The sequence below is a fragment of the Macaca mulatta genome, chromosome 19, assembly GCF_049350105.2.
Source record: "Macaca mulatta isolate MMU2019108-1 chromosome 19, T2T-MMU8v2.0, whole genome shotgun sequence".
Lineage (NCBI taxonomy): Eukaryota > Metazoa > Chordata > Mammalia > Primates > Cercopithecidae > Macaca > Macaca mulatta.
This window is the reverse complement of record NC_133424.1, coordinates 51,583,979-51,611,745: the sequence shown is the minus strand read 5'-3', so window position 1 is coordinate 51,611,745 and position 27,767 is coordinate 51,583,979. Positions and strand designations below refer to the sequence as shown.

General features: G+C 48.8%; 1 protein-coding gene and 1 long non-coding RNA gene across 4 annotated transcripts in view; both read right to left on the bottom strand.

The window, feature by feature from the left end:
- SPTBN4 (spectrin beta, non-erythrocytic 4) overlaps nucleotides 1-27,767 on the bottom strand; it is a 117,880-nt gene that overhangs the window by 87,482 nt on the left and 2,631 nt on the right. For all 3 annotated transcript variants that reach the window (XM_077982781.1, XM_077982780.1, XM_077982779.1), the window contains 3 exons: nucleotides 23,741-23,927; nucleotides 3,235-3,386; nucleotides 509-682 (listed from right to left, as the gene is read on the bottom strand). In XM_077982781.1, the coding sequence (XP_077838907.1) occupies nucleotides 509-682; nucleotides 3,235-3,386; nucleotides 23,741-23,912 (498 nt within the window). In that variant the 5' untranslated portion in view covers nucleotides 23,913-23,927. The remainder of the gene's footprint in view (nucleotides 1-508; nucleotides 683-3,234; nucleotides 3,387-23,740; nucleotides 23,928-27,767) is intronic.
- LOC144337502 (uncharacterized) lies at nucleotides 9,535-13,281 on the bottom strand. The gene is made up of 3 exons (XR_013410691.1): nucleotides 13,009-13,281; nucleotides 12,064-12,288; nucleotides 9,535-10,975 (listed from the first exon to the last, which is right to left on the bottom strand). It is a non-coding gene; the product is annotated as an uncharacterized LOC144337502 (long non-coding RNA).

Sequence of the window (27,767 nt, the reverse complement as noted above, 5' to 3'; positions counted from 1 at the left end):
ACAAGGTCAATACAACATAACATGATTATCGTGATGGTGGTGATATGACAATTACTTTCATCATTATTTTCATCCCTACCACCTGGAATAGGATTCCAGCATATTAGGATATTACTGGCCGGGCGCGGTGGCTCACGCCTGTAATCCCAGCACTTTGGGAGGCTGAGGCAGGTGGATCACGAGGTCAGGAGATCAAGACCATCCTGGCTAACACGGTGAAACCCTGTCTCTATTAAAAATAGAAAAAATTAACCAGGCCTGGTGGCGGGCACCTGTAGTCCCAGCTACCCAGGAGGCTGAGGCAGGAGAATCACGTGAACTCGGCAGATGGGGCTTGCAGTGAGCAGAGATCACGCCACTGTACTCCAGCCTAGGCGACAGAGAGCGACTCCATCTCAAAAAAAAAAAAAGGATATTATTGGAAGGAATGAATGAATGGGTAAACGGTAGGGAACGCCTTCCTAAGTCCTACTGGTGCGGGGCTTGACAGGGGCCACTCGAGGGTCACCTGGAAGCGCAGGATGATGGTCCAGACCAGCCCCAGCGTCAGCCTGTGATTCCCATCCACGATGTCATGTGAACCCACGTTCTCCAGGTGCACGCGCTGCTCCTTCAGAAACTGCAGCGCCTTGTCCACGTTCTCCAGTGAGTGGATCCGCATGCGGCCGCGCGTGGGCCTGGGCTAGGACGACAGGAGCGGTGGGCGATCGGGGGTCTGGACAGACAGGAGCATGGCTCCCTCGGCCCCGCCCCTTCCAAAGAAGCCCGCCTCCCATGGCCACGCCCCCTGCGTGTCCAGGATCAGGCTATCCTCTTCTCGTTTCAACTAAGACGCAGGACTCAGTCCTTCTAAAGAAGCCCTGCCCCGTCCCATAGCCAGACCCTTTCAAGAGTCACATCCCTTCAAGGCTTATTCACGTCCCTGGCTCTGCCCCTTCCACAGGCGCCCCACTTCCAACCTGACAACTACGCCCCCTCATCATGAAGCCCCGCCCTCCTAGCCAATAGCCACAGCGCTGGCCCTGGCATTGGATCCCTCTCTCGTCCACCAATGTTTTGCCGCTAATCCCATGGCCGCCCCAGCACGGTGGCTCACGCCTGTAATCCCAGCACTTTGGGAGGCCGAGGTGGGTGGTTCACTTGAGGCGAGGAGTTTGAGACCAGCCTGGCCAGGAAGGCAAAACACTGTCTCTACTAAAAATACAAAAATTAGCCAGGCGTGGCAGCGGGCTCCTGCAATTCCAGCTACTCGGGAGGCTGAGGCAGGAGAATCGTTTGAACCCGGGAGGCGGAGGCTGCAGTGAGCCGAGATCATGCCACTGCACTCCAGTCTGGGTGAGGGAGTGAGACTTCGTCTAAAAAAAAAAAATCCTGTGTCACACCCCTCGCTGCCTCTGCCTCACTGCTTCCCTTTATGATCCCTACCCAGAGCCACGCCCATTCCAATTAAGTTCCGCCCTGCCCCAGCGATCTTCCCCATGTTTATAGCTCACTTCCAACAGCGTTGGTTCCTACTCTTTTTTTTTTTTTTGCTTTTGTTGTTGTTTTTGAGACGGAGTCTCGCTCTGTCGCCCAGGCTGGAGTGCAGTCGCGCGATCTTGGCTTACTGCAACCTCTGCCTCCTGGGTTCAAGCGATTCTCCTGCCTCAGCCTCCTGAGTAACTGGGACTACAGGTGCCCGCCACCACGCCCGGCTAATGCTCTTTGAGTTTTTAAAATTCTTTTTGTAGAGACGGAGTCTCGCCACAGCGCGTGGGTATTTATTTATTTATTTATTTATGAGAGAGGGTCTCTGCCAGGTGCTGTGGCTCATGCCTGAAATCCCAGCACTTTGGGAGGCCGAAACTGGAGGATAGCTTGAGTCCAGGAGTTCTAGATCAGCCTGGAAACATAGTGGGTCCTCGTATCTATTTAAAAAAAAAAAATTTTTTTTAAGAAAAAAGAGAGAGGCCGGGCGCGGTGGCTCAAGCCTGTAATCCCAGCACTTTGGGAGGCCGAGACGGGCGGATCGCGAGGTCAGGAGATCAAGACCATCCTGGCTAACCCGGTGAAACCCCGTCTCTACTGAAAAATACGAAAAACTAGCCGGGCGAGGTGGCGGGCGCCTGTAGTCCCAGCTACTCGGGAGGCTGAGGCAGGAGAATGGCGTGAACCCGGGAGGCGGAGCTTGCAGTGAGCTGAGATCCAGTCACTGCACTCCAGCCTGGGCAGCAGAGCGAGACTCCGTCTCAAAAAAAAAAAAAAAAGAAAGAAAAAAGAGAGAAACAAGAGTCTGGCCTTGTCGCCCAGAGTGGAGAGCGGTGGTGCAATCATGGCCCACTGCAGCCTACCGACCTTCCAGGCTCAAGCAATCCTCTCGCCTCAACCTCCTGGGTACTTGGGACTACAGGCTCGTGCCACCACGCCTGGCTAATTTAAAAACAAAAACAATCAAACAAAAAAAAAAACGTAGAGACGGGGGTCTCATTATGTTGTCCAGGCTGGTCTGAAACTCCTGGGCTCAAGTGTTCCTCCCGCCTTGGCCCCTCAAAGTGCTAGGATTACAGGCATGAGCCACCACACCCGGCTGTTTGTTCCTATTCTATCGCCATGCCCCTCACAAGTCCCTGAAGGCTCCAGGCTCCAGTCCTTTAACGAATCTGTACTACCCCTTGAGAATCCCACGCTTTTAGTTGAAACCCCATTCAACCCAGAGACACAGCTCCAACTCATACAACAAGCCACATCCCAGGACACCGTCTGCGTCCCTAGACACCCAGGACCTAGGTGTCACCCTACTAAGGAACACTGCCCCTTAGCCTAGAGCCCCGCACCTTCATCCACTCCCCACTCCACCAACCCGCAACACAGTTCTGCCGCTGTTTTATAGCCATGCCCCTGCTAGCTCATACCCCAGGCCAGTCCCTTCTAACAAAACTCCTCCCTTATCAAATAGCCCTGCCCTTTGCAACTGAGCGCCTCCCCTTCCATCGAAGCCCGGCCTCGCAACTGTAGCTAGCTGGTCATCAGCTTCGGTTCCAGTCATGCGCCCAGGTGTCTCACAACCAAGTTCCGCCCCAGCGCCACAGCCCCACACACCCATGTAGAGGGACCTCTTACCCACAGGGCCCTTCTAGCACGCTCCACCCGCCCATGAGCCAGTCCCCTACTTGCAGTTCAGCCCTTCCAGAGAAGCCCAACCCCAGCCTGAGACCCCAGGGAGGACCCCTGCCCCAGCCCTTTAGGCCCCCTCACCAGCTGCTCCCCAGACAGCACTTCCAGGAGCCGCGTGAGCACGAAGCCGTCCCGGAGGTCCACATAGAGGTCCCCGATGTGGCAGCCCACGCGGGCGAGGTGCGAGTTCACCCACTTGGTGAAGGTTTTCTTCTGCACGGCTTCCCGCTCATCTGGAGGACAGGCCCTGATGAGCTCCCAGGAGCTTCCATCTTCACCCCAGCCCTCCGCGAGCCAAGCCTGCTCAGGCCCAGCTCGCTGCAAGAGTCCCCCCTCACAGGCGGATCACTTGAGGTAAGAGTTCAAGACCAGCCCGGCCAACATGGTGAAACCCTGTCTCTACTAAAAATACAAAAAGCAGCCGGACATGGTGGCGGGTGCCCATAATCCCAGCTACTGGAGAGGCTGAGGCAGGAGAATTGCTTGAACCTGGGAGGCGGAGGCTGCAGTGAGCCAAGATCGCGTCACTGCACTCAGGCCTGGGCGACAGAGCAAGACTCCATCTCAAAAACGAACAAAAAAAAGAGTGAGTCGGCCGGGTGCGGTGGCTCACGCCTGTAATCCCAGCACTTTGCAAGGCCAAGAGGGGCAGATCACAAAGTCAGGGGTTCAAGACCAGCCTGGCCAATATGGTGAAACCCTGTCTCTACTAAAAAAACAAAAAAAAACTTAGCTGGATGTGATGGTGCATGCTTGTAATTCCAGCCATTCGGGAGACTGAGACAGGAGAATTGCTTGAACCAGGGAGACAGAGGTTGCAGTGAATCGAGATCACGCCACTGCACTCCAGCCTGGGCGACAGAGCGAGACTCTGTCTCAAAAAAAAAAAAAAAAAAAAAAGAGAGAGAGAGAGTCCAGCCTCAGCAGCCACATCTCCTCCTACCTGGGACGCCTTCCCCTACCCTCTGCCACCCACCTGGTGACAACCTTCCTGTCCCTTGAAGTTTTCCTGAGATGTCACTTGTACAGGAAGTCTTCCCCGCTTGTGACCCCAGTTGGCTCTAGTCATTCATTCATTCAATAAATATTCGAACACACACTCTGTGTCTGTTCAAGACTCTGTGAATACAGACAGGGCCCTCACAGAGCTCAGTTCAGTGGGGACACGGATAAATACAGCCATGGCCTCAGCCTCCCAAAGTGCTGGGATTACAGGCATGAGCCATCATGCCCAGCCTTAAGGAACTGTCAAACTGTTTTCCAAAGTAGCTGCACCATAGGCCAGGCATGGTGGCTCATGCCTGTAATCCCAGTACTTTGGGAGGCCAAGGTGGGTGGATTGCTGGAGTTCAGGAGTTTGAGACCTGCCTGTACAACACGGTGAGGACTCTGTCTCTACCAAAAAAAATACAAAAAATTAGCCAGGCAGGGTGGCATGCCCCTGTAGTCCCAGCTCCTTGAGTGGCTGAGGCAGGAGGATCGCTTAAGCTCAGGAGGTGGAGGCTGCAGCGACCTGTGCTCACGCCACTGCACTCCAGCAAGGGTGACAGAGCCAGTCCCCGTCTCAGAAAAAGTAAAAAATTTTTTTAAAAAGTTGCTATACCAGCAATGTGTGAAGGCCCCAAATCCTTGCCAACACTTGCTATTTCCCAACCCCTCCTTTTTTTTTTCCCCTTGAGATGGGGGTCTCACTCCATTGCCCAGGCTAGAGTGCAATGGTGCGATCTTGGCTCATTGCAACCTCTGCCTCCCAGCCTCAGGTAATCCTCCCATCCCAGCCTCCCAGGTAGCTGGGACTACAAGAACATGCCACCAGGTCTGGCTAATTTTTGTATTGGTGTAGAGACAGGGGTCTCACTATGTTGCCCAGGCTGGTCTCAAACTCCAGGGCTCAAGCAATCCACCCAACTTGGCCTCCCAAAGTGCTGGGATTACAGATGTTAGCCCCACTGTGCTTAGTTGTTTCCCCCTCCTTTTTTTTTTTTTTTTTTTTTAACTATGGCCATCCTAGTGGGTGTGAAGTGGTACCTCATTGTGGTTTTCTTTTTCACTTCCCTAATGGCAAGTGATATTGTGTATCTTTTCATGCTCTTATCAGACAGCTGTATATCTTTGGAGAAATATCTATTCAAATCCTTTTGACATTTTTTAGTAGAATTACTTTTTTTTTGGAGTCACAATCTCTCTCTGTCGTCCAGGCTAGAGTGCAGTGCCACAATTATGGCTCACTGCAGCCTCAACCTCTCAGGCTTATGCAATCCTCCCACCTCAGCCTCCTGAGTAGCTGGGGTTACAGGCACATGCCACCATGCCTGGCTGATTTTTTTGTTTTATTTTTGCGGAGATGAAGGTCTTGCAATGTTGCCCAGGCTGCTCTCAACCTTCTGTGCTCAAGCAATCTTCCCACCTAGGCTTCCCAAAGTGCTGAGATTACAGGCTCAAGCCACCATACCCAGCCAGTTATATGCCTTTTGTCATCTGTACTATCTTTGTGACTTCCTAGGAATCTGTAATTATTTCATAATTTAAAGTTTTAAAAAGGCCGGGCACAGTGACTCACATGTGTAATCCTAGCACTTTGGGAGGCCAAGGCAGGTGGATAGCCTGAGCTCAGGAGTTCGAGACCAGCCTGGGCAACTTGGCGAAACCCTGTCTCTACTAAAAATAGAAAAAACTAGCAGGACTTAGTGGCGCCCATCTGTAATCTCAGCTACTCAGGAGTCTGAGGCACAAGAATCGCTTGAACCAGGGAGGCGGAGGTTGCAGTGAGCTGAGATCGTGACACTGCACTCCAGCCTGGGCTACAGAGTGAGACTCTGCCTCCAATAACTAAATAAATAAATAATAAAGTTTAGGCCAGGCACGGTGGCTCATGCCTGTAATCCCAGCACTTTGGGAGGCTGAGGCAGGTGGATCACCTGAGGTCAGGAGTTTGAGACCAGTCTGGCTGACATGGTGAAACCCCATCTCTACCAGAAAAACAAAAATTAGCCGGGTGTGATGGCAGGTGCCTCTAATCCCAGGTACTCGGGAGGCTGAGGCAGAATTGCTTGAACCCAGGAGGCGGAGGTTGCAGTAAGCGGCAATCGCGCCACTGCACTCCAGCCTGGGTGACAGAGCAAGACTCTGTCTCAAAAAATAAATAAATAAAAGTTTAAAAGAGAAAAAGAAAATTGCTGCCTGGCCTTCCTCTTTCTTCCCCTGACTCCCATAAACTGGAAAATCAAGGTCAAGGTCTGCAGAGCATAAGATGAAATTAACCAGGAATCTACACTGACCTCTCTGAGCTAAGTCTTCCTGCCAACTGGGTTGCTCATCTCGAGGTTATCTGGGAGGGAGAAATAGCTTCTCCATTAAGCCACTGTGCTGTTAAGTCGATTTTTGGCAGCTTAGCCTGTACGGTTACTGTTAAAATCCCATTACTAAATAATATTAAGTTTCCTATTAATATTAAGTTTTCTATTAATTCAGGAATAAAGATGTGTATTTCCAGTCTATTTCCCCTTCAACCATTTGAAATCTCTCAATAATTTCCTTTTTCGGCCAGGTGCAGTGGCTCAAGCCTGTAATCCCAGCACTTTGGGAGGCCGAGACGGGCAGATCACGAGGTCAGGAGATCGAGACCATCCTGGCTAACACGGTAAAACCCCATCTCTACTAAAAAATACAAAAAACTAGCCGGGCGAGGTGGCGGGCGCCTGTAGTCCCAGCTACTTGGGAGGCTGAGGCAGGAGAATGGCGTAAACCTGGGAGGCGGAGCTTGCAGTGAGCTGAGATCCGGCCGCTGCACTCCAGCCTGGGCGACAGAGCGAGACTCCGTCTCAAAAAAAAAAAAAAAAAAATTTCCTTTTTCATAAAATTTACCTTTTGTAATATTATCAATAGTGGTGTGAAGGGAAGGGGTGATGGTTAATGGGTACAAAATATGGAAAGAATGAATAACGTCTAGCATTTGATATCAGTACAACAAGGTGATTACATTCAATAATAATTTAATTGTACTTATCTTTCTCTTTTTTTTTTTTGATACAGGGTCTGCCCTGTATCAAATCCGGGCTGGAGTGTAGTGGTATGAGATCATGGCTCACTGCAATCTCTGCCTCCTGGGCTCAAGCCATCCTTCCACCTCAGCTGTGTGAAGAGCTGGGACTACAGGCATGCACCACCACACCCGGCTAATTTTTGTATTTTTAGAAGAGTCAGGGTTTAGCCATGTTGCCCAGGCTTGTCTCAAACTCCGGTACTCAAGTGATCTACCCGTCTCGGCCTCCCTAAGTGCTGGGATTACAGGTATGAGCTACTGCACCTGGCCTGATTGCACATTTTAAAATAATTAAAAGAGTATAATTGGATTGTCTGCAACACAAAAGCATCTATCCCATAAATACATATAACTACTATGTACCCACTAAAATTAAAAATACAAATTTTTTTAAAAGTATTGCTTTTTACTCTAGCACTAGAAAATACACATTTACTTATCTGTATTTTTTAACTTTAAATTGCACCTTGAACGTTTACCTCTAGTTTGAAAATGAATATGCAAATATTAACAGTAAATGCAAAGGAAGTATCTTGTTTGTGTCAATGTGGGTTTTGTGCTGTTTAGATAAGATGGTACCCTACGTTAATACTGATCATCAATCATACCTGAGGAAGTGATGGCAGAAAAGATGCTAAATTGAGTATTTATTCCTCTGCCTTCTAACAAATGACGCCCACACCAAATAGCAGATTTTGGCTAGTACTACAGCCAAAGTGGAATTTTAGTGCATCCCCAGGGTGGTACCAGAATGAGGACAACTGGGTTCTGCCCTGTCTCTATTAATAACTGGCCAGGTGACTTCTCAAGGTCATCTCCCCTCTTTGGACCCCAGTTTTCACATTTGCAAAAAGAAGGATTTGGACTAGATTTGGCTTTCTTCAATGGATTCTGGGGATCATTGATTTTGGGAACTTATACTTGAGAGAGGTAGGGGTGGGTGTGTATGTGTGTGCATGTGTGTGTGTGTATGTGTGTGTGTATATATATACACACATACATACATATATATATATATATATAAATTTTTTTTGAGACGGAGTCTCCCTCTGTCTCCCAGGCTGGAGTGCAGTGGTGTAATCTTGGCTCACTGCAACCTCCACCTCCCAGGTTCAAGCAATTATCCTCCCTCAGCCTCTGAGTAGCTGGGATTACAGGCATGCGCCACCACGCCCAGCTAATTTTGTATATTTAGTAGGGACAGGGTTTCTCCATGTTGGTCAGGTTGGTCTTGAACTCCTGACCTCAGGTGATCCGCCCGCCTCAGCCTCCCAAAGTGCTGGGATACAGGCATGAGCCATTGTGCCCAGCCTCGGAGATATATTTGGTTGCACCCCCACTGCGTTTTATAAAAATGTAAATCAGTTGCCAACATTTTAAAATAGGAAGATTTTGTCTTTAAAAAATTTAGATTTTTGGCTTCTCATGAAATATCACCCAATAGGGCAACCCTGGACCTCCATTCCTGCCAGGCTGCCATCGCGGGGGCTGTGTGGGTGCTGCCCTCTTACAGGAGGTCCCAGTTCTCTCAGTGTGTGCAGCCCATCTGGTCTCGGTGGGCATTTCAGTTCTCAACTCTTGCTCCATGCTGACAAGACTGTAATCAGGAATAGAAAAATCAGGCCAGGCATGGTGGCTCATGCCCATAATCCCAGCACTTTGGGAGGCCAAGGCAGGAGGATTGCTTGAGGCCAGGAGTTTCACACCAGCCTCGGCAACATAAGCAAGACACCATTTATGTAAAAAATTAAAAATCAGGCCAGGTGTGGTAGCTCACGCCTGTAATCAGAGCACTTCAGGAAGCCAAGGTGGGTGGATCACCTGAGGTCAGGAGTTTGAGACCAGCCTGGCCAACATGGTAAAACCCCGTCTCTACTAAAAACTTAAAAATTAGCCAGGCATGGTGGCGGGCGCCTGTAATCCCAGCTACTCAGGAGGCTGAGGCAGGACAATCACTTGCATCTGGGTGGCGGAGGTTGCAGTGAGCTGAGATCACGCCATTGCACTCCAGCCTGGGAAACAAGAGTAAAACTTTGTCTCAAAAAAAAAAAATTAATTAAAACTTAGCCAGGCATGGTGGCCTGTGCCTATAGTCCTAGCTACTCAGGAGGCTAAGATGGCAGAATCCCTTGAGCCCAGGAGGTTGAGACTTCAGTGAGCCATCGTTGTAACACTACACTTCAACCTGGGTGACAGAGTGAAACCCTGTTTCAAAAAAAAAATATGTATATATATACACACACACACACACACACACACACACACACACACACACACACACACACACACACAGGGGTATCATCCTTTATGAAGTTGCCATTAAGATGGTCCAGGATCAATTTCTTTATTTTCTCTCTTTGTTTCTTTCTTTTCTTTTCTTTCTTTCTTTCTTTCTTTTTTTCTTTCTTTCTCCTTCTTTCTTTCTCCTTCCTTTCTTCCTTCCTTCCCTCCCTCTTTCTCTCTCTCTTTTTCTCTCTCTTTCTCTCTTTCTCCCTTTCTCTCTTTCTCTTTCTTTCTTTTGTTCATTCTTTCATTCTTTCTCAATTTCGTTCTTTCTCTCTTTCTTTCTTTCTATGCCGCACTCTGTCACCCAGGCTCTGGAGAGCAGTGGCATGATCATGGCTCAGTGAAGCCTCAGCCTCCCTGGGCTTAGGTTATCCTCCCACCTCAGCCTCCCCAGTAGCTGGGACTACAGGCGCATGTCACCACACTTGACTAAGTTTTGTATTTTTTATAGAGACAAGATCTTGCCAGGTTGCCCAGGCTGGTCTCAAACTCCTGGGCTCAAGCAATCCTCCTGCCTCAGCCTCCCAAAGTGCTGGGCTTATAGGTGTGAGCCACTGCACCTAGCCCAGGATCAATTTCTGTTCACTTTCTTTGGGTATCATCAAAATGAAATCACAAAACAAAAAGCATTGTCACGGGGCTGGGCATGGTGGCTCATGCCTGTAATCCAGCACTTTGGGAGGCCTAAGTGGGCAGATCATTTGAGGTCAGGAGCTTGAGACCAGCTGGCCAACATGGTGAAATCCTCTCTCTACCAAAAAATACAAAAATTAGCCATGCGTGGTGGTGCGTGCCTGTAATGCCAGCTACTCAAGAGGCTGAGACAGGAGAATCACTTGAGCCTGGGAGGTGGAGGCTGCAGTGAGCCGAGATTGCGCCACTGCACTCCAACCTAGGTAACAGCAAGACTCTCTCAAAAAAAAAAAAAAAATCTCAGAGTGTTGCCCTGACCTGAGATGACGCTGAATGTTGACCATGTTGGTGTGTTTACTGTGTGGGGGGTCTTCCGTTTCCCCCTCTGGTGCCACCCTCCACTCCTCTTCCCCGTGCTGTGGTGGGTCCAGGGAGGCTGGCCAGTGTGGACTGTATGAATGGACTCCCCAACCCTCAGAGCCCCTCAGACTTCCAACTGGGTTTGGCCAGCAGGAGATCAGAGGAGTCAACGGCTTTGTTGCTTCCTGCTCCCTCCCTCCCTGCCTGACCTGCCCCTGGCAGTGCCTGGTTTCTTTCTCTACATCCCCAGCTCCTGCTGATGGCGTCTCTCCTCTCTCACTGCTCCCTTCTCTGCACGCTGCGGGTCCCTGCTGCCCTTGTAGGTTCCCTCAATCCTGCCCACCCCTATGTCAATAGTCCCTTCATTAAACTTGCCCCAACTTTACCCCTTTGTGGGATGCCATCTGCTTCCTGCCAGGACCATAACTGACACAGATACCTTTGGGCTTTCAAGACTCCTGGCCAGGTTGGGCGAGGTGACTCACACCTGTAATCTAAACACTTTGGGAGGCCAAGGTGGAAGGATCACTTCAGCCCAGGAGTTTGAGACCAGACTGGGCAATATAGTGAGGCTCCCGTCTCTTAAAAAAAAAAAAAATTTGGCCGGGCGCGGTGGCTCAAGCCTGTAATCCCAGCACTTTGGGAGGCCGAGACGGGCGGATCACGAGGTCAGGAGATCGAGACCATCCTGGCTAACACAGTGAAACCCCGTCTCTACTAAAAATACAAAAACTTAGCCGGGCGAGGTGGCAGGCGCCTGTAGTCCCAGCTACTCGGGAGGCTGAGGCAGGAGAATGGCATGAACCCGGGAGGCGGAGCTTGCAGCGAGCTGAGATCTGGCCACTGTACTCCAGCCTGGGTGACAGAGCGAGACTCCGTCTCAAAAAAAAAAAAAAAAAAAAAAAAAGAAAATTTAATAGCTAGGCATAGTGCGTGTGCACCTGTGGTGCCAGCTGCTCAGAAGGCTGAGGTGGGAGGATCGCTTGAGCCTGGGAGTTCGGGGCTGCAGTGAGCCATGATCGCACCACTGCATTCTAGCCTGGGCAAGAGAAGGAGAACCTGTCTCAAAACAAACAAACAAACAAAAATACTCCAGGCCAAATGACAAGTTTCCTCTGTCTGCTATTGTGCTTATATTGAGTTCTTTTATTTATTTTATTATTATTATTTTTTTTGAGACAGTCCCACTCTGTCACTCAGGCGGTGGCTCAGAGGCATGATCACAGCTTACTGCAGCCTTGACCTCCTAGGCTCAAGGGACACTCCCAACTCAGCCTCCTGAGGGGACTAGAGGCGTGCACCACCACAGCTGGCTATGTTTTTCATGTTTACTTTTTGGAGAGATGGGGGTCTTGTTATGTTGTCCAGGCTGGTCTCAAACTCCTGGGCTCAAATGATCCTCCCACCCTTAGCCTCCCAAGTAGCTAGGACTATAGGCAAGTACTATTATGCCCAGCTTTTTACCATTTATACATTCTTCTCCAATAACTTCTTCTCCAATAACAATCACAAGTGAAACATATTTCCTTAGGATAAGACTTTAATTTGGCCGGGTGCACTGGTTCATTATGGTCCTGTAATCTCAGCACGTTGGGAGGCCAAGGTGGAAGGATTGCTTGAGCCCAAGAAATCGAACCCAGGGGAGAACCTGGGTTTTGTCTCTATCTACAAAAATATATAAATTATCCAGGCATGGTGGAGTGCACCTGCAGTTCTACAGTACCTGTAGTACTGGAGAAGATGAGGTGGGAGGATCACTTGAGGCCAGGAGTTGGAGGTTGCAGTGAGCCGAGATCACACCACTGCACTCCAGCCTGGGTGACACAGCAAGACCCTGTCTTAAAAATAAATAAATAAACAAATGCACTCAGAGATACATGGATGAGTCTTAAGGCAGAGTTCTGAAAATAATACTAATAATAATGTGGCCGGGCATGGTGGCTCACAGCCGTAATCCCAGCAATTTGGGAGGCCAAGGCAGATGGATCACCTGAGGTCAGAAGTTCGAGACCAGCCTGGCCAACATGGTGAAACCCCGTCTCTACTGAAAATACAAAAATTAGCCAGGTATGGTGGTGTGCGCCTGTAATCCCAGATACTCCGGAGTCTGAGGCAGGAGAATCGCTTGAACCCGGGAGGCGGAGGTTGCAGTGAGCCGAGATTATGCCGCTGCATGCCAGCCTGGGAGACAGAGCGAGACTCTGTCTGAAAACAAAACAAAACAAAACAAAAAAGCAAAGAATGCAATCTGGAACATGATAAAACCTGTATCAGTTACAGCAATAACTGCATGCAGAAACCCATAGATAAGTGGCTCTCAGATTTATGACAAAGCGACATTGCAGTTCAGGGAAAGGATAAATAAATGGACCTGAGTCAACTGGATATCCATATGGGGGACGAAAACAAACTGACCTGCACTGTACACAATAATATATACAAATAAATTTCATTCCGCTTACAAATCCAAATGTGAAAGGACTAAAATAAGGTTTTAGGCCAGGTGCAGTGGCTCACGCCTGTAATTCCAGCACTTTGGGAGGCTGAGGTGGGAGAATCACTTGAGGTCAGGAGTTTAAGATGAGCCCGGCCAACATGGCAAAACCCTGTCTCTACTAAAAATACAACAATTTAGCCGAGCGTGGTGGCATGCGCCTGTAGTCCCAGCTACTGGGGAGGCTGAGGCAAGAGAATCGCTTGAACCCGGAAGGTGGAGTTTGCAGTGAGCCGAGATCACGCCACTTCACTCTAGCCGGGGTGACAGAGCGAGACCCCGTCTCAAAAAAAAAAAAAAAAAAGAAAAGAAAAATTAGGTTTTCAGAAGAAAACATCAAAGACTATTTCCATAACCTTGGAATAGACAAAGATTTCTTTTTTTTTTTTTTTTTTTTTTTTGAGATGGAGTCTCGCTTTGTCGCCCAGGCTGGAGTGCAGTGGCGCGATCTCAGCTCACTGCAAGCTCCGCCTCCCGGGTTCACGCCATTCTCCTGCCTCAGCCTCCGAGTAGCTGGGACTACAGGCGCGCACCACCTCGCCCGGCTAGTTTTTTGTATTTTTAGTAGAGACAGGGTTTCACCATGTTAGCCAAGATGGCAAAGATTTCTTAAACAAGACACAAATAATGTTAGCCATACAGGAAATGATTGTTAAATAATTATTAAATTATACTACATTCAAATTAAGATATCTTGTTCGTCAGGCTGGGCACTTCTAATCCCAGCACTTTGGGAGGCCGAGGCGGGCTGATCACTTGAAGTCAAGAGTTTCAGACAATTCTGGGCAAGATGGCGAAACCCCGTCTCTACTAAAAATGCAAAAATTAGCCAGGCATGGTGGCCCGTACCTGTAATCCCAGCTACTCAGGGGGCTGAGGTGGGAGGATCTCTTAAGCCTGGGAGGTTAGGTTGAGGGTTGAGGCTGCAGTGAGCAGAAACTGAGCCACTGCACTCCAGCCTGGGCGATAGAGTGAGATCCTGTCTCAAAAAAAAAAAGAAAAAAAGAAAAAAAAAATCTGTTCATCAAAGGCCTTGTTAAGCCAGTGAAAAGATAAGCCACAGAGTGGGTGAAAACACTGACAACACATACGTCTGCTTACGTACTTGCATTCCTCCAAAAGCATCAGAAAGAGGCAGACAAATTAATAAGAAAATGGGCAAAAGACTTGATTGGGGCCGGGCTCGGTGGCGCATGCCTGTAATCCCAGCACTTTGGGAGGTTCGAGACCAGCCTGACCAACATGGTGAAACCCTGTCTCTACTGAAAATACAAAAATTAGCCCGGTGTGGTGGCGCACGCCTGTAATCCCAGCTACTCAGGAGGCTGAGGCAGGAGAAACACTTGAACCCGGAAGGTGGAGGTTGCAGTGAGCCAAGATCATGCCATGGCACTCCACCCTGGGCGACAGAGCAAGACTCCATCTCAAAAGACCAAAAAAAAAAAAAAAGACCTGAATGGGCATCTTGCAAAAGAATATCTGAATGGCCAATAAATGTATGAAAATATGCTTCACCTTCTTCGTTGTTCTTAGTCATCAGGAAAATGCTAAGTAAAACCACAGCAGAATGCACAGCCACCAGAATGGCTAAAATTAAAAAGACTGACCATCAGCTGGGCATGGTGGCTCAAGCCTGTAATCCCACCACTTTGGGAGGCCGAGGCAGGCGGATCACCTGAGGTCAGAAGTTCGAGACCAGCCTGGCCGACATGGCAAAACCCCGTCTCTACTAAACATACAAAAATTAGCTGGGCGTGGTGGTGTGCGCCTGTAATCCCAGCTACATGGGAGGCTGAGACAGGAGAATTGCTTGAACTCAGGAGGCGGAGCTTGCAGTGAGCCAAGATCGCGCCACTGCACTCCAGCCTGGGTGACAGAGTGAGACTCTGTCTCAAAAAAAAAAAAAAAAGAAAGAAAGAAAGAAAAAGAAAAAAAAAGACTGACCATCACAAGGGTGGGGTGCACAGCAAATGAATCTCTGCTACACTGCTAGTGGGAATATAAAATGATACAAACTGGCAGTCTCTACTAAAGTTAGATATACACTCACTTGGCCGGGCGCATGGCTCACACCTGTAATCCAGACACTTTGGGCGGCCAAGGCAGGAGGACTGCTTGAGCCCAGGAGTTGGAGACCAGCCTGAGCAACATAGCGAGACTTCGTCTCAATTAACAACAACAAATACATATATATATAAAATAAAATACATACCCTTACTCTGTGATTGGACATCTTCACTCTTGGGTGGGTGTAAACCATCAGAAACAAGCGCTTATGCCCACCAAAAATGTGTACTAGAAACTTGAGAACACCACCATTTATTTTATGTATTTATTTATTTAAGACAGAGCCTCACTCTGTCACTCAGGCTAGAGTCCAGTGGCACTATCTTGGCTCCCTGCAACCTCCGCCTCCTTGGTTCAAGTGCTTCTCCTGCCTCAGCGTCTCGAGTAGCTGGGATTACAGGCATGCACCACCATACCCAGCACATTTTTTTGTATTTTTAGTAGAGATGGGTTCTCACTGTATTGCTCAGGCTGGTCTTGAACTCCTGGCCTCAAGTTATCTGCCCGCCTTGGCCTCCCAAAGTGCTAGGATTACAGGCTTGAGCCACCACATCTGGCCCAACATCGCCATTTATAGTAGCCCCAAACTAGCAGCAATCCAAATGCTCATCGACAGGTGAATCCATAAACAAACTGTGGTATGTTCACACCATGGCACACTATACAGCAAGGAGAAGGACCAACCCACAAGCACAGGGAGACATGGATGCATCTCCCACAAGCATAATGTTGAGTGAATAAAGCCAGACACAAAACAGCACACAATGCATTATTCTATTTACATAAAGTTAAAACACCAGCGAAATGAAGCTGAGTTGTTAGAAGTTAAGAGAGTACGCCCTTGGACTATAGTGTAGGTAGATGGCATGAGGATGCTTTTCTGGGTCTGTCATATGTCACATTCTGTTTGTGTGTTTTTTAAAGATGGTATCTCATTCTGTTGCCCAGGCTGGAGTGCAGTGGCACCTTCTTAGGTCACTGCAGCCTGGAACTCCTGGGCTCAAGCAATCTTCCCGCCTCAGTCTTTTGGGTAGCTAGGACTACAGGCTCATGCCACCACACCCAGCTAATTTTTTTTTTTTTTTTTTTTTTTTTTTGGTGACAGAGTCTCCCTCTGTCGCCCAGGCTGGAGCGCAGTGGCTTGATCTCCACTCACTACAAGCTCCGCCTCTCGGGTTCACGCCATTCTCCTGCCTCAGCCTCCTGTGTAGCTGGGACTACAGGCGCCCACCACCACACCCGGCTAATTTTTTGTATTTTTAATAGAGATGGGGTTTCACCATGTTAGCCAGGATGGTCTCAATCTCCTGACCTCGTGATCCACCCACCTCAGCCTCCTAAAGTTCTGGGATTACAGGCAGTGCCTAGGCCTGCCCAGATAATTTTTAATTTTTTTTTTTTTTTTTTTGTAGATATGGGGTCTCTCCATGTTGCCCAGACTGGTCTTGAACTCCTGGCCTCAAGTGATCATCATGCCTTGGTTTCCCAACGCACTTGGATTACAGGCATGAGTCACCACACCCCGTTGTAGATTCTGTTTTTTAATATGGGCGCTGGTTACAAGAGAGTACTCATTTGTGGAAATACTGGCATGATTTTTCTGCCATTCTGTGTGCATGAACTACTTTAATATTAAAAAGTTAAATATATATATATATATATGCTTACTTATTAGCAATGCACATTTTGCAAAATTATCCTCATGTAAAGAAAAAGATTCACATTAAAAACTATCTGAATGGGGTCAGAAGCAGTGGCTTCCCAATACTTTGGGAGGTCGAAGTGGGAGAAGTGCTTGGGCCCAGGAGTTCAAGACCAGCCTGGGCAACATAGCAAGACTCCATCTTTATTTAAAAAGCAAAACAAGCCGGGCGCGGTGGCTCAAGCCTGTAATCCCAGCACTTTGGGAGGCCGAGACGGGCGGATCACGAGGTCAGGAGTTCGAGACCATCCTGGCTAACACGGTGAAACCCCGTCTCTACTACAAAATACAAAAAACTAGCCGGGCGAGGTGGCGGGCGCCTGTAGTCCCGGCTACTCGGGAGGCTGAGGCAGGAGAATGGCGTAAAAACCCGGGAGGCAGAGCTTGCAGTGAGCTGAGATCCGGCCACTGCACTCCAGCCTGGGCGACACAGCGAGACTCCGTCTCAAAAAAAAAAAAAAAAATACAAAAAACTAGCCGGGCGATGTGGTGGGCGCCTGTAGTCCCAGCTACTCGGGAGGCTGAGGCAGGAGAATGGCGTAAACCCGGGAGGCAGAGCTTGCAGTGAGCTGAGATCCGGCCACTGCATTCCAGCCTGGGCGACAGAGCGAGACTCCGTCTCAAAAAAAAAAAAAAAAAAAAGCAAAACAAAATAATGTCAGTGGTTGCCTACAGGGAAGAAGAAATTGATTTGAGATTTGGCAATAAAAGAGAATTTGAGAGAAGCCTCACACGGGTCAGTGACAGTAGTGAGCCACAAACTGTGGAGGGTGAGCAGAGAACACACTGAATGTGGGGTCCAAACAATTTTCCTAAATGTCGAAAAAATTGACAGAGACAGGGTCTCACCATGTTGCTCACTCGTGGGCTCAAGTGATGCTCCCATCTCAGCCTCAGTGCTAGGATTACAGGTGACCTGGGAGGTCGAGGCTGCAGTGAGCCGTGATCGCACCACTACACTCCAGCCTGGGTGACAGAGCGAGACTCTGCCTCAAAATAAAAGAGGGAGAAAAACCATGAGAGAGCTGGGCAAAGGGATGCAAAAGAAATGCAGTGTAGTGGTCTACGTCACATTTGCACTTTGAGCGGCCGGGTGGTTTCAGCAGGAGAGCAGCATCATGAAGTTACCATTAAGCTGAATGTTACTGGTTTGGGGTCTCGAGTTCCTCTACAAATGTGTTTTACTTGTAGAGCTATATGTGAACCCTAAGCATGGGAGATTTAAGCAGAGTTGTGCATTTGTGAGCATTTATGAAAATTACACAGGCCGGACGTGGCTCACGCCTATAATCCCAGGACTTTGAGAGGCCAAGGCAGGTGGACCACTTGAGGTCAGGAGTTCAAGACCAGCCTGGCCAACATGGTGAAACCCCATCTCTACTAAAAATACAAAATATTAGCCGGGCGTGGTGGCGTGCACCTGTAATGCCAGCTACTCAGGAGGCAGAGGAAGGAGAACAGCTTGAACCCAGGAGGTAGAGGTTGTAGTGAGCCAAGATCGTACCACTGCACTCCAGCCTGGGCAACAGAGCGAGACTTTGTTTCAAAAAAAAGAAAATAAAATACAATTTCTTAAGGTGGGATCTCACTCTGTTACCCAAGCTGGAAGGTTGGAATGCAGTGGTGCCATCATAGATCCCTGCCTTCAATTCCTGGGCTCAAGTGATCCTCCTGCCTCAGCCTCCAGAGTGATAGAGGCACATGCCAGTGTGGCCAGTTAATTTTTAAATTTTTGTACATACAGGATCTTTCTTTGTTGCCCAAGTTGGAGAGAATTTTTTTTTTTTTTTTTTTTTTAATCTCAAAGGGGATTTCTACATTTCCCTGGGCAAGATGCTCTCAGAAGCACAGTTCTAAGATTTGGAGAGTCCTTAATTTTCATCTTACCATATCCCACCTCTGCTTAAAAATCTTTCCATAGCTCCCTGGTACCCCGCAAGGCCCTTTAAGATCTGGCTTCTGCCAGGCTCAGTGGCTTATGCCCGTAATCCCAGCACTTTGGAAGGCTGAGGCGGGTGGGTCACCTGAGGTCAGTAGTTCAAGACCAGCCTAGCCAACATGGTGAAATCCCCATCTCTACTAAAAATACAAAAATTAGCCAGGCAAGGTGACAGGTGCCTGTAATCCCAGCTATTTGGGAGGCTGAGACAGGAGAATCGCTTGAACCCAGGAGGTAGAGGCTGCAGTGAGCTGAGACTGTGGCATTGCACTCCAGCCTGGGCAACAAGAGCGAAATTCCGTCAAGAAAGAGGAAAGAAAAGAAAGAAAGAAGGAAAGAGAAAGAAAGGAAGAAAGGAAGAAAGGAAGAAAGGAAGAAAGAGAGAGAAAGAAAAGAAGGATCTGGCTTCCACTGGCTCCTCCCCCATCATCACTTACTCCTCACCTGTATCCTTCTCAGTTAAGCCACTCCCAACTTTTGGAGGCCTTGTATATGCAGTTTCCTCTACCTAGAATACTCTTCCACCCTTCACTCCGGTGTTCATGCCAATTCACCCTTTAGGCCTGAACTTAGGCCTTTCCTTCTCCAAGAAGTCCTCCTTGATTCTCCAGGCTGGATCAAGTACATCCTATGGGCTCCTGCAGTCCTTGGGCTTCCCCATCACAGCCCAATGCTTGTGCCTCTCTGTCAACAGCCCCAACCTCTCTGCCTGTGCCTCCCCTACCCTGTCTCTGACCCCTCTGGGTCATCACTGTCTATAGCCGGATCTCTCTCTCCCACTGACCTATGAGCCCTGTGGGGGCAGGACTCGGGCTGCCTCAGTCACTACTATGCCCCTCATGTTGTCCAGCATGGGCCAGGCACACAGCAGGCACTGAATTCATATTTTCTAGATAAAATAAATTCCAGTGGTTCACACCTGTAATCCCAACACTTTGGGAGGCCAAGGTGGGAGGATCGCTTGAGTCCAGGAATTCAAGGTCAGCCTGGGCAACGTAGCGAGACCCTGTCTCTACAAAAAATTAAGAAGAAAATTATCCGGGCATGGTGGTGCATGCCTGTAGTCCCAGCTACTCGGGAGGCTAAGGTGGGAGGATCGCTTAAGCCTAGGAGTTGGAGGTTGCAGTGAGCTATGATTGTATCACCACACTCCAGCCTGGGCAGCAGTCCAAATAATAATAATAATAATAATAAATTCTACAACTGGGAGTGGTGGCACACATCTGTAATCCCAGCTACTCAGAAGGCTGAGTTGAGACCAGGAGTTTGAGACCTGTCTAGGCAACGTGGAGAGACCCCCTCCCCCTCAAAACACAAACAAACTCACTTAACAGTAAATTAGTAAATTCTAGAATTCTAAGTTGATATGTTCCTACCTTTTTAAGGTTCTAAGACTCTAAAGGTATAACTGTAAATTTCCATTAGTGTATGTTTTCATCAGTCTAGGTTTCTAGATCAGACGAAGCTGGCAATCCATCAGCTGAATCTGGTTCATACTTTGTGGCACATACAGATTTCTCTCTCTCTCTCTCTCTATTTTTATTATCTTGTTGTTGTTGTTTGTTTTTGAGACGGAGTTTCGCTCTTGTCGCCCAAGCTGGAATACAATGGCATGATCTTGGCTCACTGCAACCTCCGCCTCCCAGGTTCAAGCAATTCTCCTGCCTCAGCCTCCTGAGTAGCTGGGATTACAGGAACGCGCCACCAGACCCAGCTATTTTTTGTATTTTTAATAGAGACAGGGTTTTGCCATGCTGGCCAGGCTGGTCTCAAACTCCCGACCTCCAGTGATCTGCCCACCTTGGCCTCCCAAAGTGCTGAGATTACAGACGTCAGCTACTGCGCCTGGCCAGGTTTCTTATTTTTTTGAGACAGGGTCTCACTCAGTTGCCTGAGGCTGGAGTCAGTGGCTCAATCTTGGCTCACTGCAACCTCCACTTCCCTGGGCTCAGGAGATTCTCCCACCTCAACCTCCCGAGTAGCTGGAACTACAGGCATGCGCCACCACACCTGGCTAATTTTTGTTTTCAGTTGAGGTGGGGTTTCACCCTGTTGGACAAACTGGTCTCAAACTCCTGGGCTCAAGCAATCCGCCCGCCTCAGCCTCTCAAAGTGCTGGGACTACAGGTTGCTAGATCAGCCAGGTTTCTTGAGCCAGCGCGATGGCTCACGCCTGTAATCCTAGCACTTTGGGAGGCCGAGGCGGGTGGATCGCTCAAGCCCAGGAGTTCAAGGCCAGCCTGGCCAACATGGTGAAACCCTGCCTCAACTAAAAATACAAAAATTAGCCAGGCGTGGTGGTGCGGGCCTGTAGTCCCAGCTACTCGGGAGGCCGAGGTGGGAGAACCACGTGAACCTGGGAGGTGGAGGTTTCAGTGGGCTGACGTTGCGCCACTGTACTCCAGCCTGGGCAACAGAGTGAGACTCCAGCTCAAATAAATAAATAAATAAATAAACAAACAAACAAACAAATAAATGTTCCAAAAATCTTAGTATCAGAGAGCCATCCTGTGATTATAAACTACTGAGTTACTAAAGTTCTAAGATTTGGAGGTAACTGATTCTGATCTTTGGGTTTTAAGAATTCATGATTATGATCATCTATATTTTACGATTCTAGCAGTCTGTGTTTCTAAGGTGTTAAGGTCCCAAGGGTCAAAGGTGCTAGGGTGTCATGTTTTAAAGGCTTATGATTATGAAGTTCCATATCTCTGAGGCTCCTCAGGGTCTTTGCCAGTTTTTTTTGTTGTTGTTTATTTTTTTTTTGTTTTTTTGAGACCAAGTCTCACTCTGTCGCCCAGGCTGGAGTGCAGTGGCCAGATCTCAGCTCACTGCAAGCTCCGCCTCCCGGGTTTACGCCATTCTCCTGCCTCAGCCTCCCAAGTAGCTGGGACTACAGGTGCCTGCCACCTCGCCCGGCTAGTTTTTTTGTATTTTTTTAGTGGAGACGGGGTTTCACCGTGTTAGCCAGGATGGTCTCAATCTCCTGACCTCGTGATCCGCCCGTCTCGACCTCCCAAAGTGCTGGGATTACAGGCTTGAGCCACTGCGCCTGGCCATTTGCCAGTTTTAATGCTGATGATTAAACACTTCTAAGGTTCCAAACCTCTATGAATACTAAGTACTAAGGTTCGAGAGTCTACAATTCTAAAGGTCTAAGGTCTTTCTATAACTATAAAGTTCTCTGGTCTTTGCTAATATTGTTCTGATACATCAAAGTAGGGTGACTACTAGGCACTCTGGCTTACCCCTGTAATCAAAGCACTTCAAGAGGCCGAGGTGGGAGGACTGTGTGAGCCCAGGAGTTCCAGACCAGCCTGGGCAATACAGCAAGACCCCATCTTACAAAAAAATTTTTTTTTTGTTTTGAGATGGAGTTTCACTCTTGTCACTTAGGCTGGAGTGAAATGGTGTGATCTCAGCTCACTGAAACCTCCATCTCCCGGGTTCAAGTGATTCTCCTGCCTCCCACCTCACGAGTAGCTGGGATTACAGGTGCCAGCCACCAGGCCTGGCTAATTTTTGTATTTTTAGTAGAGTCACCATGTTGGTCAGGCTGGTCTCAAACTCCTGACCTCAAGTGATCCATCCGCCTCAGCCTCCCAAAGTGCTGGGATTACAGGCATGAGCCACCATGCTCAGCCAAAAAAAATTATTTTTAATTAGCCAGGCTTTTTTTTTTTTTGAGACAGGTTCTTGCTTTATTGCTGGGGCTGGAGTGCAGTGGTGCGATCTTGGCTCACTGCAACCTCCACCTCACCGGCTCAGGCCATCCTCCCACCTCAGCCTCCTGAATAGCTGGGACCACAGATGCATGCCACCATGCCCGGCTAATTTTTTTGTATTATTTTAATTTTTAGTAGAGACAGGGTTTCATCATGTTGGCCAACCTGGTCTCCAACTCACACACTCAAGAGATCTGTCCACCTCAGCCTCCCAAAGTGCTGGGATTACAGGCATGAGCCACCATGCCCGGTCAAAGGTCTTCATTTCGAGAGGTCTAAGAATCTCTTAGACATTTCTTTTTTTTTTTTTTTTTTGAGACGGAGTCTCGCTCTGTCGCCCAGGCTGGAGTGCAGTGGCCGGATCTCAGCTCACTGCAAGCTCCGCCTCCCGGGTTCACGCCATTCTCCTGCCTCAGCCTCCCGAGTAGCTGGGACTACAGGCGCCCACCACCTCGCCCGGCTAGTTTTTTGTATTTAGTAGAGACGGGGTTTCACCGTGTTAGCCAGGATGGTCTCGATCTCCCGACCTCGTGATCCGCCCGTCTCGGCCTCCCAAAGTGCTGGGATTACAGGCTTGAGCCACCGCGCCCGGCCAGACATTTCAAGTTCCAAGGATCTGATGGCTCTGCATTTCGGGATTCTAAGGGAATATGCTTACAAAGTCCCACCATTCTGGGACTGTACATTTCTAAGGCTCTAAGGCTGCGCTGCTCCATACGGCAATCACAAGCCACATGCGGTTATTTAAATTCAATTAAAACTGGGCCAGGCGCAGTGGCTCATGCCTGTAATCCCAGCACTTTGGGAGGTCAAAGCAGGTGGATCAGTTAAGGTCAGAAGTTCAAGACCAGCCTGGCAAACATAGTGAAACCCCGTCTCTACTAAAAATACAAAAAACAAAAAAACAAAAAAACAATTAGCCAGGTGTGGGGGCATGCATCTGTAGTCCCAGCTATTCAGGGGGCTGAGGTAGGAGGATGGCTTGAGACCGTGAGGTAGGGATTGCAGTGAACCAAGATCTCGCCACTGCACCCCAGCCGGGGCAACAGAATAAGACTCCATCTCAAAAAATATATATATATAAATAAATTTAATTAAAACTAAATAAAATTGAAAACTCAGTCTGTCACATAGCACTGGCCACATTTCAAGCACTCAAAAGCCACATGGACTAGTGATTATTACATTGGACATCACGGATATAGACTATTTCCACCATCATGGAAAGTTCTATTGGACAATGTTGGTCTCTCTTCCCACCCTCCGGACCACCAAGGTTCTTGGGTACCCTTTCCCCTTCCTCATCCTGCTCATCCCACCCCAGCCCTCCTCCAGGTACCTGCCAAGGCCTTGATCCGGGAGCACTCAAAGAGCGAGGCCGCTGCGGTGGAGGCGGCTGGCTGCTCCCGCTCCCAGCCCCGATCCGGACTCTCCCAGCGGGTGGCAAGGTTGTTGTTGTTAGAGGCAGGCAGGCCCTCCATGTTGTCCACTTCCCCTGGTATCTGCGCCATCGGGGAAAGCGAGGCCTGGACATGGGGAGAGGTAGGTCAGGTCTAGGATCAAGTCCCATTTCTAACAGTGACTGGCCTTGAGTCCTGTCCCCTCTCTTGTCCTCAATTTCTCTGTCTTTAATGTGGACATAATAATAATGATAAGGCCTGGGCACAGTGGCTCATACCTGTAATCCCAGCACTTTGGGAGGCAGAGGCAGGAGAATCACTTGAGCCCAGGGGTTGGAGACCAGTCTGGGCAACATAGCAAGATTTCACGTCTATAAAAATAAAAATAAGCCGGGTGCAGTGGCTCAGGCCTATAATCCCAACACTTTGGGAGGCTGAGGAGGGCAGATAGCTTGAGCCCAGGAGTTCGAGACAAGCCTGGGCAACATGGTGAAACCCTGTCTCTACAAAAAATACAAAAATTGGCCAGGCACGGTGGCTCACGCCTATAATCCCAGCACTTTGGGAGGCCGAGGCAGGCGGATCACCTGAGATCGGGAGTTCGAGAGCAGCCTGACCAACATGGAGAAACCCCGTCTCTAATAAAAATACAAAATTCGCCTGGCGAGGTGGAGTATGCCTGTAATTCCAGCTACTCGGGAGGCTGAGGCAGGAGAATCGCTTGAATCCGGGAGGTGGAGGTTGCAGTGAGCCAAGATTGTGCCATTGCACTCCAGCCTGGGCAACAAAAGCGAAACTCTGTCTCAAAAAAAAAAAAAAAAAAAATTAGCCAGATATGGTGGCAACGTGCCTGTAATCCCAGCTACTCAGGAGGCTGAGGTGTGAGAATGGCTTAAGCCCAAGAAGTGGAGGTTGCAGTGAGCCAAGATAGCTCCCACTGCACTCCAGCCTGGGCAACAGAGCCAAAAACCGTCTTTAAAAAAAATTTAAAAATTAGCCAAATGTGGTGGCTGCCACCCATAATCCCAGCTGTTTAGGAGGCTAAGGCAGGAGGATGGCTTGAGCCCAAGAAGTCAAGGCTACAGAGATCTATAATAGTGACACTGCACTCCAAACTAGGCAATATGGTGAGACCGTATTTCTAAATAACAATAATAATAATGTTTACCCTCACCACTTCACAGGATGTGGTAAAACACATAGCTTAGACCCTGGCACATATTAAGGGCTCAGCAAACTGTCACTGTTATTATTAGAACAATAGAGTTCTGTAATGCAGTAATAACAATAATGAACATATTGAACACTTGCCCTGTGGTCAGTACTTCATGTACATTCTCTTATTATTTCCACAAATTTAATTCCCTAACAGTTGGCTATTATTTTTTTTTTTTTTTTTTTTTTTTTTTTTGAGACGGAGTCTCGCTCTGTCGCCGGGGCTGGAGCGCAGTGGGCGGATCTCAGCTCACTGCAAGCTCCGCCTCCCGGGTTTACGCCATTCTCCTGCCTCAGCCTCCTGTGTAGCTGGGACTACAGGCGCCCGCCACCTCGCCCGGCTAGTTTTTTGTATTTTTTTAGTAGAGACGGGGTTTCACTGTGTTCGCCAGGATGGTCTCGATCTCCTGACCTCGTGATCCGCCAGTCTCGGCCTCCCAAAGTGCTGGGATTACAGGCTTGAGCCACCGCGCCCGGCCCAGTTGGCTATTATTACACCTGTTTTACAGAGGAGGAAACTGAAGCACAGAGGAATTGATCTATTTTTCCAAGGTTACACAGCTAGTAAGTAGCTAGAATTCAAACACAGGTGATAGGTCCAGGCACGGTGGCTCATGCATGTAATCCCAGCACTTTCTGAGATGGGTGGATCACTTGAGGTCAGGAGTTCAAGACCAGCCTGGCCAACATGGTGAAACCCTGTCTCTACTAAAAATACAAAAATTAGCTGGGCGTGGTGTCACGTACCTGTAATCCCAGGTACTCAGAAGGCTGAGGCAGGAGAATCGCTTAAACCTGGGAGGTGGAGGCTGCAGTGAGCGGAGATCATGCCAATGCACTCCAGCCTGGGAGACAAAGCAAGACTTTGTCTCAAAAAAAAAAAAAAAAAAAAATAGGTGATAGAATGTTTGCATTAATGGGGCCAGGCACAGTGGCTCCTGCCTGTAATCCCAGCATTTTGGGAGGCCAAGGCAGGCGGATCACGAGGTCAGGAGTTCGAGACCAGCCTGGTCAACATGGTGGAATCCAGTCTCTACTGAAAATACAAAAATTAGCTGGGCGTGGTGGTGGGCTACTGTAATCCCAGCTACTCAGGAGGCTGAGGCAGGAGAATCGTTTGAACCTGGGAGGCGGACGTAGAAATGAGCTGAGATCGTGCCGTTGTACTCCAGCCTGGGTGACAGGGAGAGACTCCATCTCAAAGAAAAAAAAAAAAAGAATGTTTGCATTAATGGCCCTAATTCTTCACCCTTGTAGCCACAGCCTTTGCCATATAACTCTTCAGTGTCCTCCTACTGCTAAGGTAGGATAGAGTGCTGCATACCCTACCCATTGACTCTAGCCCTGTTATTTGCTTTGGCCAGCGGAATTAGGTGAAAGTGCTGCTGTGCCAGTTCTGAGCCTAGGACGCGGGAGGGAGACTTCGCATGTTTCTGCTTGTGCTCTACTGTGGCTATAAGAAAAACACACCTGGGCCAGACCAGGTCCAAGGCCCTAGTCATTCTAGCCAAGGCCAGCTAAGGTTGCCAACACCACCCTCAACTCTGACCACAGCAGAGACCAGAAGAACGGCCACCTGATTCCAGCCTAAATTGCTGAGCTCAGACTCAATGGCTTAGTAAAGGTTCTGTGTTTTTTGGTTTGTTTGTTTGGTTGGTTGGTTTTTTTGTTTGTTTGAGATGGAGTCTCCTCTGTCACCCAGGCTGGAGTGCAGTGGTGTGATCTCAGCTCACTGCAAGCTCTGCCTCCTGGGTTTACACCATTCTCCTACCTCAGCCTGCCAAGTAGCTGGGACTATAGGCGCCCACCACCACGCCCGGCTAATTTTTTGTATTTTTAGTACAGACGGGGTTTCACTGTGTCAGCCAGGATGGTCTCGATCTCCTGACCTCGTGATCCGCCCGCCTCGGCCTCCCAAAGTGCTGGGATTACAGGCGTGAGCCACCGCGCCTAGCCGTTTTTTGTTTTTTGAGACAGTCTCGCTCTATCGCCCAGGCTGGAGTGCAATGGTGCAATCTTTGCTCACTGCAACCCCTGCCAACCGAGTTCAAGCGATTCTTGTGCCTCAGCCTCCAAAACAGCTGGGACTACAGGCACACAGCACCATGCCCAGCTAACTTGTACTTTTAGTAGAGACAAGTTTTCGCCATGTCAGCTAGGCTGGTCTCGGACTCTTGGCCTCAAGTGATTCGGCTGGGCGCCGTGGCTCACGTCTGTAATCCCAGCACTTTGGGAGCCGAGGTGGGAGAATTACCTGAGGTCAGGAGTTCCAGACCAGCCTGGCTAACACGGTGGAACCCCTGTCTCTACTAAAACTACAAAAATTAGCCAGGCGTGGCGTCGTGCACCTGTAATCCCAGCTACTCAGGAGACTGAGACAGTAGAATTGCTTGAACCTGGGAGGCGGAGGTTGCAGTGAGCTGAGATCGTGCCAGTGCACTCCAGCCTGGGCAACAGAGTGAGACTCCATCTCAGAAAAAATTAAATTAAATTAAATTAAAATTTAAAAATAGAGAACAAAAAAATATTCAAAAAAAAAAAAAAAAAAAAGAAGAAATTAGCCAGGTGTGGTGGCTCACACCTGTAATCCCAGCACTTTGGGAGGCCGAGGTGGGTAAATCACCTGAGGTCAGGAGTTCCAGACTCTAACATGGTAAAACCCTATCTCTAATAAAAATACAAAAATTAGCCAGGTATGGTGGTGCATGCCTGTAATCCCAGCTACTCGGGAGGCTGAGGCAGGATAATTGC